We start from the raw sequence: 15,667 nt of genomic DNA, 5'->3' as shown, positions 1-15,667 counted from the left end.
CGTCTACTTCATGTCAGCAGGCGTCAATGCTTGAACCATACTGGTTCCTTCGCTGAAGCGAGTCCGGAAGATGCGGTTCGCGTTCTGGAACATGCCGTCCTTGAGAGAGACGACGATGAACTGCGAGCCCTTGAAACGCGTCTTGATCAGGCGACCAATGTTTTGCGTGTGGGACAGATCCAGCGCGGCGTCAACCTCGTCCAGAATGTACATGGGCGCAGGCTTGAACTGCAGCAGGGCCATGATGAGTGAAAGGGCGATGAGAGATCTAAATTACACGCGTTAGTTTGAAGTCATTGAAACCAAGTGTAAAAGATTGAGAGTATGCTTACCTCTGACCACCAGACAGCTCAGTCAAGCTCTGCTTCCACACCTTGCCAAGGGATACCTTGACTTCAAGACCATCGCTAATGGTCTTGCCTTCAGGGGGGTCCAACTTGGCGAAACTGCCGGGCAAGAGCTCGTTGAAAATCTGACCAAAGTCGCCGTTCACCTTCTCCCATGTCTCTTGCAGGGCCTTCTTTTTGTAGTCGTCCAGGCTGATGATGGTCTCCTCGATCTTGCGCTTGTCGCGGATGACAGTCTTCATCATGTGCTTGAGTGACACCTCCTTCTTCTCGACGCTCTCAATCATGTTCATGACCTTGGGGTTGATTTTCTTCTTCATACCCTGGAAGCGGTCCGTGAGGTTACGGAGCGTCGACTTGCACTCGCCAATGTTCTGACCCTTGAAGTCATACGGCGTTCCTGAACGGCCAAAGTTCTCCTTCTCGTCGGCAATCCAGTCGTGCTCCTTCTCCATGTGCGCAACAGTTTGCACGGCCGATTGCTGCTCCTTGTGGAACCTTTCGACCTGATGGCCAAGCTTCTGCATCTCGAGACTCTCCTCGGCGATGCGGGCGTTCTTGGATCGGGTAGCATCTTCAAGGGCGTGGAGTTCGTCATCGAAGCCATGGAGCTTGGCCCGCTCATCGTCAAGCTCGGCCTGGACACCGTCAAGAGTCTCTTGCAGGGTGCCTTGCTGCTTAACAAGATCCTCGATGTCCTGCTGCTGGGCCTTGATGGCTACTTCAACCTCTTGCTGCTGTTCGCGGGCCGCGGACAAATCGCCAGAGACCTGTTCTGAGTCGAGCTGGGCGCCTTGCACTTCCTTCTGCAGAACCTTGACTGAAGCAGTGTTCTTGGTCAGGTCGGCTCTCAGCTTGTCCAATGACTTCTGGAGCTCAACAAGCTTGGCATCCTTGTTGTTGTCGAAGTCATTCATGTCCTTCTCAATGCGCTTGACATCAGCAGTGGCTTCGGAATGCCTCTTTTTGGCCTCCGCAGTGTCGTTCTTGAGCTGGGCAATGGTTTCCTTCATGTTCTGCACCTCTTGGATAATTGAAGAAGAAGAGTTGCTGCTAATCTGCTCTTCACCAAGCTTGATCTCGTGGCTCTTTAGGTCAAGCTCCTGCTTGATCTTGCGGGCGTGGTCAAGTTTTGATTTCTCGCTCGCAATGGTGAGCTGAAGCTGGTGCAACGAAGACTCGGCCTCCTTGAGTTGGCGCGTGATCTCGTTAAGCTTTTGCAGTGTAACGAGCACACCACTGGAGTTGGGGGAGCTACCACCCGAAAGTGTACCTGAAGGGTCATAGGAATCACCCTCAAGGGTGATGGACCTCATTCTAACGTTGGGGTCGAATGTGACCCTCTTGGCCGTCTCTGCATCTGCGCAGATGAGAGTGTTGCCGAATACATACTCCATGGCGGCGGAGACCTCGTTGTCGTAGCCAACGAGTGACAGGGCCAGGTCAACCTTGCCTGGTGCAATTCTTTGGGCAGCCCCGATGGCCTGAGCCGAGGCTTTGAAGGCTGCGATCTTGTTCAAGGGAATGATGGTGACGCGCTTGCGGAGCTTTCCTCCTTGGAGCAGTTGAGTGCCGGTGACTTCAGAGTCAACCACCACGTTGTAAAGGCGACCACCAGCGCAAATCTCGAGTGCAGTGCCGGCTTGCGTGTTTTGCTTGTCGAGTGTGAACAGCTGGGCAACCAAGCCCTTGACCTTTGATCTATCAAAGTTGGGTGTCGGGTCAGCATAGTTGAAGTCAATATTGGCTACCTTGCGCTTCAGGCCGTCGGCCTCCTGACGGAGACCTCGGATCTGCTGCTGCAGGGACGACTGCTTCTGGTACAACTGCTCTTCCTGGCCGGGCTCAAAGCCTAGTCGTCCAAGCTCTTTCTCGAGCTTCTGCGCTTGTGATCTTAGGCCTTCGAGATCCCTGAGAAGATCGGCATTCTGCTCTTTCGCCTTCTTGGCTCGTGGCTCCTCCTCCTTGATGCGCTTTTCGAGATGAGCAATCTTCATCTTTGCTTGCTCCTGTTCAGTGACCGATGCTGTCGCGCGGTTCCTTGCGTCTTGGAGCTGGCCTTGGTAACCGCTTTCTTGGCCATCCTTGGATGCAACACCGGTTTGCAGGGTTTGCAAGAGTTCCTCCTTGGATTCGGCTTCTTGGCTTTGCTTCTCCAGGTCGTCCTTGGCTGCGTCGAATCTGGCTTTGATTTCCTCAAAGGCCTGAGTCTTTTCTTGCAGTGTCGCCTCCAGCTCCGCGACGTTCTTTTCGACAGCCGTCTTCTTCTCTTCCTCTTCCGCCATGCTGGACTTCTTCAGGTCCATGACCGTGGCAAGTCTGACCAGCTCGTTCGAGTGCTTCTTGACGGCATCCTCCAAGGCTTGCGCCTTTCCTCCTTTCTTCAACTCCTTGTCGCGCTGAGCTCGGACTCGTTTGACGTCCTCTTCAAGATGGGAAATTTCGCTCTTTAGTCGTGCTGCAGAGTCCTCGAGATCCTTTTGTCTTTGTTTCTTGCCCTCCAGGTCTGCTGCGGATTGCTCAAGCTTTTCCTGACACCTTACATAGTCGTGCGCTACAACCACCCGTGTAAGTCGCTCGAGATCGTTCTGGGTTTGTTGGAAGTCGAGGAACGCTCGCTTCTCTGTCCTGAGTTTCTCCAGCTTCGGCTCGATCTCGTCTCGTAGTAGTTCGGTGATTTCTTGCAACTTCATCTCTTTTTTCGCCATGGTCTTAAGCGCCTTGTCTCTCCTGTCCTCAAACATTCTGGTTCCCGCAGCTTCCTCAATCATGGCCAGAATTTCGACCGGTTTCATGTTGAGAACCTTTGTAATTCGGCCCTGCATAATGAGAAAGTTGGGGTTGTTGATGTTTAGCTGAACAGACTGGAACAGGTTTTGTACAGTCTGCTGTTGGGCTCGGTGTCCATTGATGAGGTATTTGGATGTGCCGCCGAGGACGATTTGTCGAGTCACACTAATGGTTGAGTACTCTTCGAAGCCGATCGGCGACTTCTTCTTGTCTCTGTTGTCGAAAACAATAGTAACACTCGCTTTCGTCACACCGGCTTGGCCGCGCTTGTAGATAAGATCCTGTTGTGAATAGCATCAGCTTCATCGGTCACCATCAGAATTCAGCACAATTAATAGCTACGCACCTGGAGATTTTGCGCTCGGACTGTTGTCATGTTGGTGATTCCCAAAACGAAGCAGATGGCGTCCAAGATATTGGACTTTCCGGAACCGTTGAGACCGGTGATGGAGTTGAAACTTTCGTCCCTGTGTTGTGTGAGCTTTCGTCCCGTCAAAGCCAAGGCAAGGGGTTTGTTTACCATCCCGAAATCACCGTTCGCACGGCATACGACTTGAAGCCCTGGATACTGTCAGCATCAAGAAGATAAAAGAAGAAATGTGATCGCATACGTCTATAATAACCTCTATGACCCTCATGCTGCAGTACTTAGTGGTTGGCGATGGTGTTGCTGAGGAGTGTTGTTAGAGTCAAGGTCTTTTTGTTTACTTTCGATCGGTCGCGTTTCCACTTCACCCCCCCTTCCCATGGATGGAAGGTTTGGACCCTCCCGCACTCCCGTCCGATAAGGCCCTTATCAGGGACAGCACACATACGGGCGGGCAGTCACACAGGGCACCGCGAGTCTCCCGCAAGCCGCAAGCGCGACTGTCAATCTGTGATTGCCCCGGCTCAAGCAGCCCCACGAGCTTCAACCGCGCTAAACCAGATTCGGACTCGACCAAAACATTCGGTTCGCAATGCAATTCAAATCCAGGTCCATCAACACCACCGCACATCCATACAGCTTTTGTGTGCTTTCCACTCTTTGCTTTCCTCTCTCCCTTCTTTTCCAGCAACTACCTTACTACACCCATCTACCACATTCCGAACTCGATGACAAGCTAGCATTTCTCTTCTCCTTCACAGCGACACTCTTGCGCGCGTCGCGATCTACCCCTCACAATGGCGACGATGCGAGGAACGCGTGTGCCTATTGGCTCCGCGTCATGGGTTAACGAAGAACGAACTACAGCCCTTAGTATTGTTCAGGCTGAGGCTGAGGAGTTCTCCTTTGCCGCGAGAAACGAGTTTGACTGGCTTAATGAGCATATGGCTGGGGTCTTCAACGAGAACGAAATGTACGGTGACCCCTGGCTAGTAGCTCTGTGACGATCGCTAACCACCTGGACAGCAATGTCGCCGAGATCTTCAAGACACCTGGAAAGCTTCGAAGCAAGACGCCTCGAACGGCGCGTAAGGTCGACAATGGCGAGCCTCGTATCGTGAGTTTACTGCTCTCACGCGCGCCAACATCAACCTCCGCTAACAAGGTGCAGCCACTATCAGATGTGTTCTCTTCTACTCCCAACGGCGTCCCGAACACTTTCACACAACATCTTACCCGCGCTACTCCCAATGCCAACCCTGCGCCATCAACATCGTCACCTCTGATCAACAGGAATATTTCGCCTCTCAAGGCTGCCCCCTCCCCTAGGCCGGTTTCGAAACAGCCCGTTGCACTAGCCGATTCCGGATATTATGGCAGCCAGGATGTCGACAACATGGACAACGAAGAAGACGACGACGACATGGATGTCGACCTGATCGAAGAGGAAACACAGATTGACGAGCCACGATCGAGCCCCCCAAAGACTGCTGGACGGACCGGCCATGTCGCTTTCGAGGCCATCGAGCAGAACGCGCCTCAAAGCCCTACCGAAACACGTACTATGCGCTCTCCTGAAGTCACTTTCCAGACGGCCAAGGAGGAACAGACAACGCGGGTCATACGCGATGTCACCGAGGAAGCTCCATCCCCAGCATCGTCCAAGACCTCAGCTGCCCCAAGCCCGGCCAAGGAAACCAGGACGCCCTCGCCTCCTATCGTGTCACCCAAGCCTCGCTCCGCCAAAAAGAGCGTGTCACCTATCAAGGCCTCACCTCTGAAGCGCTCCCCGGCGAAGCAGTCTTCACCGCCATCCTCACCTGTGCTTGGAGCTGCACCATCTCCTATGCCCGAGCCTTCGCCTGCTGCCGAATCACAGGATGACGTGGATGTCCACATGGACGATGATACACGATCACCATCCGACGACGAGTCGAGCCCGATCCGCCCAGTCAGGAAGAGCAGCCTCAACTTTGCTTCACTTCCTGCTAGAGAACCTCTTAAGAATAAGAGTATCGGGGCTCGTGTCTCTAGGACCAGCCACTTGGATATGAACCGTCAGAGTTACTACGGTCGGCAGACGGGAGGAAAGAGTTTGGGAAACAACATGGAACTACTTGGGGAATCAGATGACGAGGAAGGCAACGACGACGGAATGAGCATCGATGGCTCAACCGAAGACACCAAGGAGGTCGACAACTACGCTTCTAACCACAACAAGACGTACACTCAACGACTACAAGACCAAATCAACTTGCTCGGTAAATCTCAACCGAACGCAAGCCGACCTTCGAAGTCGATTCCAAGCTCAGCGGTTGCACAACAACTTGCGCAAACGACTGCGGCCCAATCAGTTGCGGATGCCAAGGCAGCAACACCCGCGAAGAAGTCTGCTGCACCGCCGACTCCTGGGGCGTTCCCGGAGGACGATGATGAAGAAGAAGAAGTGGAAGAAGGCGAAGAGGATGACTGGATCGCGCCTCCTGTGCCTGCGAAAGATACGCCGTTGGCCAGTCCCCGACCGCATTTGCCTAAGAGCCACACTGCGGACGTCATGGAAGGCATCGACAGGGCAGACACCGTCAGCGGTCCTGAATTTGCTTTGCCTAAGCAGCGGCAATCTCCTGGTCGCTCAGGCTCCCCCAAGCGGGCACCTGTCATCCCTGAGCGTACTACCAGTGTCTTTGGACATGGCAAATCTGCTTCTGTTTCTGTCTTGCCCGATCTTTCCAAGGACAAGATGGTTGAAGACCTATCCCCAGCCAAGAAGCATGTTTCAGTCTCCAACCCTCTGTCAGCCGTGCCGGAGGATGGACGCCCCGAGACTCCTCAATCGCCTACACGAAGCTTCAGGGACAGTCCATTGAAGCAGGTCAAGAACAAGCTGTCTTCCATTCTGAAGAGTTCCAAGGGTCTTCTTGCGAGCAGTGCGGCCATCAGCGCTGAAGGCAAATCTTCGCTAATGTCACCCTCCACCACTCGCTTCGGCATCAACCCCGGTCCCTCTACAGACTCGATTGTACCCCAGTCAGTCGCCGCAGAGCCATTATATCCTGACCTTTCCAAGCGAATTGCAGCCGACGCTCAGACACTCTCCAGCATGGGAAGCCCTGAGAAGCCCGTTGCGCGCAGAACGCGGGCTTCCGTTGAGAAGGAGAAGGAAGACAAGCGGAAAGAGAAAGAGGCCAAGCTGATGGCTGATCAGATGAGCAAGCTTGACAAGGCTCGTGCAGATGAGCGGGAAAAGGCCCGGACTTTCAGCAAAGAACAAGAGAAGATTGCTGCGATGGAGAAGAAGATTGCTGCTCAAAAGGAGAAGGAACCTGAACAAGAGCAGGTCAGGGAGGTCGAACGACCTGCTCGAACGCCGGCGCCGAAGGAAGCACCCAAGCCCACAAGAACTAGCCCCCGCAAGGTTAAGGCTCAGGCTGAGGCCGAGGCTGCTGCCCAGGCCTCACAATCGGAAAAGCCTGATGTTGAAATGGCTGAAGCGCCAACGCCCAGGCCGCCGCCATCCGCTCCTCGCTCTGTTGGCCCTAGCCAGACGGCCAGGCAGCGGGAACTCAGGCGTCCGATGAAGCCAAGCAAGGAAGCACCCAGCAAGATCAAGCAAGCACCTACCGTCATTCGCGTTAACACCGGCTCGCAACACTCGCAGTTCCACCCCTCCAACAGCACATTATCATCGGGCTTGCAAGAGACACTGGGCTCATCGGTCAAGTCCAAGTCAAGCCAGCCAGGCTCACATAGCAAGCAATCTCTGGCGAGCATGAAGAGCTCTGTCTCGTCCAATGGGCGACCGAAAGCACTCGAGCTTGCCGCCAAGCGAAAGGAACAGGAAGAACGGGAGGCTCAAAGGAAGAGAGATGCGAAGCTCGAACTCGAACGGAAACGCGCTGCGATTCAAGAGGAGGAGCGCAAGCAGGAACTGCAAAGGCGACAAGAGGCGGAAAGACAGAGGGAGAGGGAGAGGGACCAAGCCGAGGCGAAGAAGAGCGCACAGAGGCAGGCAGCAATTGAGCGTGCCAAGCAGACGCGAGCACCACCACCTGCTGTGCGCTCTCAGCCCAATGGCCCTCCCGACTACACTGCCAGCCAACGCTCCGATGGCCAACCTCCCCGGCCTCCGTCCCGAATGAACTCCATGGCTCATCGGTCTCAAGAGGATCGACCAGTCAATGCTGTTCTTTCTAACGCTTCGAAGCCAGGCTCAAAGCGTCCCCTGCCGCAAGACAGCAGAGAGGACACTGGCTCTCGCAACCCTCCCGCACGTAACGGGCAATCTTACAAGACTCAGGAAGCCAAGCGTCGTCGGACTAGTGATGACTTTGCTGATGAGCTTGACATGGACATTCAACCACCCAACATCAAGGGCCCCCCTGTTCGCCCTCCGTCAGTGGGTTTCAAGAAGGTTAGTTACCCATTGCTCAGTGCGCACGACGGGAGCTTTGCTAACGTGGATCATCAGGACATGCCCACGAAGTCGACGTACGGCTACACCAACGCACCACCGAGTGCCTCCAGAGATTTGTTCAAGTCTACCGTCACCGCCCAGCACCACAGCACAATCAAGTCCACAAAGCAAGTGGATATGAATCAGTTTGCTCAGGGACACATTCCATTCGCGCCCAATCCAAACCCTGCCGGCCCGGCTCATAAGACACCGGCGCGACCTATGGGTGCTGCAAGCACAAAGTCTACCGCCAAGGCTACGAGATCGTCTCCCCGATTCCAAGATGGCGAAAAGATTGAGCTGCCCGAAATCGATACAGATGAGGACGAAGATGATGACGACTCCCACTTTGGCGTTGCCCCTTGGGCTGATTCGCCTGATTTGAGACGCGCCCTCATGAAACAGGAAACCATGAACCCTGAGGGTATCTTCGGGCCTCCCCGCGCCCTTAACATGGAGGAAGTGTTCAACAACAAGGAGAGATGGCACAAGTTCCGCGCGCGCACATCAAGCGCTAACTGGAGTGGATCGGATCGCTTGACAGAAGACGAGATTAGGAAGGATCTTGCAGCTCGCGACAAGCTTCGCAGAGAGGGTGGTTGGTCCTACGAGATGAGCAAGGACTTGATGTGAGAGTCGCCGCAGACTTGGCGTTGGTTTTGGTGGTTGGGTGACAACTGTGTGGATTACACATGCGAACGTGCTCACGATGGGACAAATGCAAGCAGATCATACGGCTGCTCAGACTGGCTGAGTAGAGCCTGGTGTATTCTTTTATTCTTGCAAGGAAGCAAGGAACTTTTATTGCGGGCGTTGGGCAGCATAAGGCATACAATTATGACCGTGTTAATATTCAGCAAAATGGCAATTCTGCGTTACCTTTGAAGCTATGATGAATCTCGTGGCATGTTTATCTACAGGCTGGACATGCATCTGAGGGCCGGCTGTCATGGTCTCCAGCTTTCATCCTTCATCCGATCGCATGGATGAGAGGTAAGGTTCCGAAGTCCTGAGCCAGGGTTGTGTCATGCTCGTTGACAGGGCAACCGCCCCGGACGCTATGACCGTACCTGCCAGGATCCGACGCGGTTGTGCACTCAAGGTAAGCAGTTAACGCGCTGGACCCTTGTCACTCTCCGAATTTCTTGGTGGTATTCGTAACCTCCAACAATTTCCAGGAGCTGCCAACATATCCACCAATTCCTTGATTCGGATTCGCAAAACGAGCCTTTCTTTTGTACTGGTTGGACTGCGCGATCTCCCGCATCTGCGACAAACCTGGAGAATGGGTGCTAACGATAGCACGGAGAGCCGCAAGCGCAGTCGTGCCACACCAGCTAAACCAGACCACAGTGTCCCATCGAGCTTCAAGAAACGGAAGCTAGACGCCAATGGCAACCCTATTGTTGCCTCTTCCCCAACAACCCCCAAGACTACTCCCGGAGCCAATTCTTCGGCGGTAAAGAAGTTCGCTCGCAGCAAAATCACATCCTCGCCCGTCTCAGCATACGACGTGCCAGACTCCCCCGAAGACAACCCGCCACGTCGAATCCGCAATGTCAGGAGCGTTGACCGACCGACTGCCAAGGTTCCGATCCCCCCTCGCCGCAATGTCGACGTTGACATTTACGATATTCCCTGCTCCGACGACGAGTTGCATTCGAGCCCGAAGGAGGTGAACTCGCAGAAAGCCAGCCCTACGAAGAGAAAGAGCAACGGCGCGGTCGACCACGATGTGAACGAGGTCCATGGAGGGGAAACGATCGAGAAGCCGCAGCTTCGAAAGGGCAAGAGCAATAAAGCGCTGGGTCAGGACGAAAAGGTTGCTTCGACGGAGGAGTCTTCCTCGCAGATACGATCAAGCGGACGCCGGAGAACTCTGACAGCGAAAGCCCTCGAGCATGTGGAAAAGGTTGCGAGTCGCTCTGCCACTCCGACTTCTCTTGCGAGAGCTTCTGCCGCCGCGAATGAAGTACCGGAGTCCAAAAAGGCTACAGGGAAGGCGAATCGCAACATATCTATGCCTCTGAAAGGTATTTTGACACCGTCCAAGCGGGACGGTACGCCGAGAAGGAGTAAGAGCGTAGCGTTCGATTCTGCTAGTGCTTTGGCTCAAGAGGAGGTATTTTTCGAGGATCTTCCGACCAAATCTGGGAGAAGCCAAAAACCATCACAAAAGGTGGTTGAAGCAAAAGTAGCAGTGGCGAAGCCAGCCAAGTCACGAAAGGCGCCACCAAAGGTGATTGATGAGGAGCCACAGGAGGAAGAAGAGGTGGAGTCAGGAGTCGAAGACCAGCAAGATGAAGAACCGGTAGCAGAAGCGTCAGAGCAGGAGGAAGATGAAGACGAGGACGTTTGTTCGATATGCACGAAGCCCGATTCCAAGCCTGGAGACAGAATCCTGTTCTGTGATGGCTGCGATAAGGCGTTTCATCAGAAATGCTATAACGTGTCCAAGGTTCCCCGGGGAGACTGGTTCTGCAACGACTGTGTTGGGCAGAAGCAATTGCGAGCAGTGGCAGCAGACGAGGCGGTGAAGACCCCCAATTTCGCGCAACACCTGAGCAATCTGCAAAGGGTGCTACTAGACCGGTGTACGGGTCGCCGACGTATCAAGCTGATTGACCAGGATGATGCCTACGAAAAGGCGCATCAGCTGGTAGAGCAGACGGTATTGGCCGGGGAGGGCAACTCTATGCTCGTAATAGGGGCAAGGGGTTGCGGCAAGACCACGGTAAGTCGAAAACCATTTCCCCTCCATCGGTACTATTCTAATGTAAAACAGCTCCTTGAAAGTATCGTCGACGACCTGTCTTTACAGCACAAGAAGGAATTCCATGTTGTAAGACTAAACGGGTTCATTCACACAGACGACAAGCTGGCCCTTAAAGAGATTTGGCGGCAGTTAGGCAAAGAGATGGAGGCGGAGGACGAGGCCAATGCTCGGGTTTGCAGTCCCAATACCTCAAGAGATAGAGGCGAAAAGAACTAACGAATCGTGTAGTCAAATTATGCCGACACAATGGCCTCGCTGCTTGCGCTGCTTTCTCACCCGTCGGAAATGGCACAGGCGGAGGAGGGTGTGACCTCGCAAGCGGTCGTCTTCATCATTGATGAGTTTGACATGTTTGCAGCACATCCCCGGCAAACGCTGCTCTACAATCTGTTTGATATTGCACAGGCGCGAAAGGCCCCTATCGCGGTTCTGGGTTGCACGACACGGATGGACGTGGTTGAATCTCTGGAAAAGCGCGTGAAGAGTCGTTTTAGCCATCGCTATGTCTACCTGTCCCTCCCAAAGAGCTTGCCGGCATACTGGAAAGTATGCAAGCAGGGCCTTTGCGTCGATGACGAGGACATGGATGTCGAGGGCATCGATGTCAGTGTTGATGGACACGAAGCTTTCCACGCAAATTGGAAGGCTATGATTGAGGTATGCTTCCAGAGCGGATCGCGGGAGGGGTGGAAACTGACTGACTGACTCACCTTTTCGACAGGTTCTGTACAAAGAAAAGGCATTCCAAAGTCTGTTGCAATACCACTACGCGACGACGAAATCCGTCTCGGCATTCCTATCAGCGTGTATTCTTCCCCTCTCCGCGCTCTCGTCTACATCACTAGACCTCGTCATTCCGCCAACGCCAAGCGGTGCGGTCGTCTCTCTCACGCCACCAAATTCCAAGCTTCACCTTTTGTCGTCGCTTTCTGAGCTGGATCTGGGCCTCCTCATCGCAGCAGCGCGACTGGACATTGTCGCGCACACAGATACGGTCAACTTTGCGATGGCGTACGACGAGTACGGCTCGCTGATGGGCCGGCAGCGGGTGCAGTCGGCCAGCTCCGGGTTACTGGCCCTGGGCGGCGGCGTGCGGGTATGGGGCCGCGGTGTGGCTGGTCTCTCGTGGGAGAGGCTCGTTGCTCTGGGGTTGCTGGTGCCGGCGGGTCTCGGGACGGGTCGGGCTTCGGGGTACGGCGGACTGGAGGGGAAGATGTGGAAGGTGGATGTGGCGCTCGAGGAGATCCCCGCCGGGTTGAAGTTGAATAACGTGTTGGCGCGGTGGTGTAAGGAGATTTGAGCGTGGGAAATGGAATCACGCTTTGATGAAGACTGGGATTATAGGCCGTCTTTGGAGGCATATGATATGACTAGGGCGTATAGACCAAGGCCTAAACGCCAATATCAGCCATTGTTAGGCTTTTCATTATTGCACACCCCGAGGACCTGTGATAGTAGTTGAAGGCAAAGGAGCTGGCTGATACTGGAAGGTTGAGCGCCTCTTGGCGATCTCCTTTCCACAACTGGTGTCTCTAGGATTTGGCGCCACATGAGTATCGCGCAGTCTCGGGGCTCGCAGGGCGCGCGTGAATGGCACAAAGTGGTCTGATTGTCTATCAAGTAGGTACGCCAGAACGTGCGAGGTGAATACCTACCTTGGGTATAGTGGGCAAAGAGGCACGTTGGGTAATGAAGTTGGACCAGGTAGTTCTCTCTCACGCAGCGCTAGGGAGACGATCCGGCCCGGTGTCTAGGCTACTTTTGTCAAGGTTGGGGTCGTGGGTGCTTGTTTGGAATCAAAAGATATGCAGTCTGCTTATGGATATAAGATGTAGGTGTGAAGGGGGGGAGGGGATACGAGGGCGGCGGGCAGTATTTCTATCTCTCTACTTTTTTTTTTCTTCTCTCCCCGAGTCTCTGAGGCGGTTTGATGTGTGAGATTTTCTTGTTTAGTGATCACGAGAGCAGCGCATGTTGAAAAGCGTCAGATTTGTATACTAGGTTATGGCTGAACTACCGCTGACTTTGAGTGTATTATGACCGAAACGGATTCCATTGGTTTGTCTGCTGTCAAGTTCTAGTTCAAGGTCTAAATTGGCTTTGTGGTATGGTGCGGTGTAGCGTGGTGTGGTAGTTTGATGGTTGTTTGCTTGGGGGAATTTGATAGCTGTGTAACGGCCGTAACGTCGTCGGACGCGGGGGCCGCAGGTCAAGACGCAGATTATGAGAAACTTTGGGCGTGCCCTTTCTGCTATGTACGTATGGCCCCGGTCACGAGGCAGGGGGGGTTTGAAGAACGGAGTGTCTGTTGGACTGATATCACCATATCTCCGTAGCGGAGAATGGATGAAGACATGGAGTAGGCAGATGATGTCACGATGTCACGATGTCACGATGTCACGACATCGCGGAGAAACACGTGCTGAATAAGATAGAGTACGATCCCCTTTCCGCCGGGGGATATATATAATTAGGCGACCTTCGGGAGGTAGCGGGAGGGGGAAATGGAGGGGAGGCTGCGGCGGCCGGGGTGGTGGTTGATCTGACGGGATGATGGGGTTCGTGAAACCTTTGATCATCGCAGCAGGGCATGGGTTTTGATAGCCTGTCACGCCTGTCAGAAAGGTTGAAGGACAGAACAGACTAGACTACCGCTTCAGATGCTACGTGTGTGGGACTGCGTGAGAGGTGAGCATGGTCCAATGCGATTGTCAGCTTGTCGCCGATGGGTTGACGTTGGTAAGAAGACGGTGAGTGCGGTCTGAAATGTGCAGTGTGTTGGTAAAGAAGCGCCAAGGGATGGCGGCCGCCTCGGGTAGTTTGTGGTACCTACAGGTTAAACGACGTTGGAGGTGTCAGTGACGTCCCTCCCTCGGGCGGCCGCGTGCCAAGACATGTAAGCCGGCCGCTCCCCCAAAAGAGGGTTTTCTTACCTACATACATTCAAGGTACACAACATCTCCACTGCCGTCATGTACCGAAGTCTGGACCTCATTGGATCCTTTCCGAAGTGCGCATGGCCATGCTGTCTGGAAAGAGGCGTTTTCTCAAGAATCCCATTATTCTCGTATTCGCTCGAGGTAGGTGAGTGAGCATGCAAGCTGCACGCGTGGTAGTTGGTGTAGGTACTTTGGCTAGACGGAAAGGCCCTGCAGCTCGGGACAGGACGTCTTTGGTGGTGTCGAATCTCGCATCGACCCAATAGCAGCTCTCCCGTCTTGTTACTACTTTCGAGGCAAAAGACAAGGTCGGGTACGGATACCTTTAGTGATGGAACAATCTTCCTTGAGGCTTCGGGTACAGGGTGGTCCCACAAGTCTGGAAACCCGGCGGCCGCCCGCCGCCACGTTGCGGCGGGTTGAATTCCGCACACGGGGCATCCAATCTGGTGGGTTGGAGTGTTGGTGTGTTTCTCTTTTCTTTGAGTTCCATTAGGTTTTTGAGTGTCTGGGTCCCTCCAGGTGCCACTGTCATCTGTCATTGATCCGAGTTAGCCATGTGCCGAGAAACACCAGGCCAGTCTTTTCTCCATCTTCTTCTTTTCTCTCTCTCTCTCTCCTCCGGGGCCACTGGACCATGTTTTTGAAAACATCCAGTGGGACAGATCAGCCGCATGATCTGGTTTTTTTTTTTTTTTTTTTTTTTGTCTCTGAGTCTGGGGGTGGTTTCGAGGGGGGGCTGAGCTGATGGGACGACAGAAAAGGAGACAAGAGAAACAAACGTCCGAGCCGAGCAGCCTGCCTGCCTGCCTTGGTTTTAGTGGCAGCACAGAAACTTGTCCACTGACTCCCCTTGTTCTAGGTACGCAGTAAGGTAAGGTACTTTGTGTGTGCGTTGTGTGCGTGCAACAGAGAGGGCGGCGGCCGCCCATGCTTCTCCCCCATGCCATCCCAATCCATCCCGTGGCCCCCGACGACTTTTGTACGGATACAGCAGTACGAACACCTCAGTTCAGCCAAAGATGTGAGCTAAGGTATGCATGGGTCCCGTCCGCCTGATGGGATTTTCTCGTTAATTTTGTTTCAATTTGTGATTGCCTCCGAATGGAAGCTGGGGAACAAAACTGGGAGGTTGACCGCATCTTTACACAACGTGACATGGGACTACAAGTACTAGACGGACTGGCATCAGTTCCTTTCTTACCCGCTCTCCGCCGCTTCTTTTCATTGATTGGCCTCTTTTCATTTCCTTCTTTCTGACGCTGTTCTTGGTCAATCATCATCGTTGGTCTGCCATTTACTATACCCAAGGTACATATCCCTACCTTGAGGTAATCCTGAGTCTATTTCGTTCCCCTCAAATCTCCCGCAACTTCACACTCCCAAAATAAATTCCCTTACATCACTCAACTCCCTAAGTGGTAGTACCCCTTCTTGTTTCTTACGGATACTCGACTTTCCTCACCTCCAACCCTGCTCTTTGCGGGAATCCTTGCCCTACTCCCCTTCCCCGGGGCCCTGTCTTTTACCGGCTCCAACCCTTTCCGGCAGGGAACCCAGCTCAAGGGACACACATACCTAGTACCTACCTTATACCGTATCGTACTGCGGTACACATACTAGCATCCGTACGGATAGTGCAGGTAGTCGGGCTTCACCGTGCCATCACCGCCCACCACGCACAGCTACGCCTCGCGGAGCCCATCTCACCCGGCCGCCCTCTGCGCCTCCGTCCTCCGTCTCCGTGCCAAGCTGGCACTGCCTCCGAACCACAACGCATCGCTTCCTCTTCCACCGCATAACCTGGCAAGGCCCCATTTCAATACACTCCCGGACTTCCATCTACCGTTTTACCGCAAACTTGACTTTTTTCTATTCTCGATTTTCAGACCCGAATTCCTGGGACTGCACTACCGACCTGCCTTGCCTGCTCAACTGACTCCTCTCCCACCAAATCTATCCTATTTCTTGTTCTCGTTCCATCCCATATCCGCT

The 15,667-nt window shown here is 53.9% G+C and overlaps 3 protein-coding genes across 3 annotated transcripts; 2 read left to right on the top strand and 1 right to left on the bottom strand.

The window, feature by feature from the left end:
• Nucleotides 1-3: 3 nt before the first annotated feature.
• BDZ83DRAFT_568495 (RecF/RecN/SMC N terminal domain-containing protein) lies at nt 4-3,775 on the bottom strand (the record flags this gene model as incomplete). Its single annotated transcript, XM_060504075.1, has 5 exons — nt 4-268; nt 333-3,418; nt 3,484-3,604; nt 3,658-3,698; nt 3,749-3,775. 5 exons carry the CDS (start codon nt 3,773-3,775, stop codon nt 4-6), a joined length of 3,540 nt encoding a protein of 1,179 aa, XP_060369565.1.
• Nucleotides 3,776-4,075: 300 nt separating this feature from the next.
• BDZ83DRAFT_662762 (inner centromere protein) lies at nt 4,076-8,837 on the top strand. Its single transcript, XM_060511075.1, has 3 exons — nt 4,076-4,477; nt 4,531-7,915; nt 7,973-8,837. The coding sequence occupies exons 1-3, from the start codon at nt 4,302-4,304 to the stop codon at nt 8,588-8,590; spliced, it is 4,179 nt and encodes a 1,392-aa protein (XP_060369564.1). The 5' UTR covers nt 4,076-4,301; the 3' UTR covers nt 8,591-8,837.
• A 405-nt stretch (nt 8,838-9,242) lies between these two features.
• On the top strand, nt 9,243-12,033 carry BDZ83DRAFT_748264 (origin recognition complex subunit 4; the record flags this gene model as incomplete). Its single annotated transcript, XM_060513588.1, has 4 exons — nt 9,243-10,691; nt 10,743-10,904; nt 10,962-11,390; nt 11,455-12,033. The coding sequence occupies 4 exons, from the start codon at nt 9,243-9,245 to the stop codon at nt 12,031-12,033; spliced, it is 2,619 nt and encodes an 872-aa protein (XP_060369563.1).
• Nucleotides 12,034-15,667: the final 3,634 nt, after the last annotated feature.

This window comes from Colletotrichum acutatum (genome assembly GCF_030867785.1).
Source record: "Colletotrichum acutatum strain CBS 112980 chromosome Unknown BDZ83scaffold_11, whole genome shotgun sequence".
NCBI lineage: Eukaryota > Fungi > Ascomycota > Sordariomycetes > Glomerellales > Glomerellaceae > Colletotrichum > Colletotrichum acutatum.
Note: the sequence above shows the minus strand (reverse complement) of the source record. Positions and strands in the feature narration are given on the sequence as shown.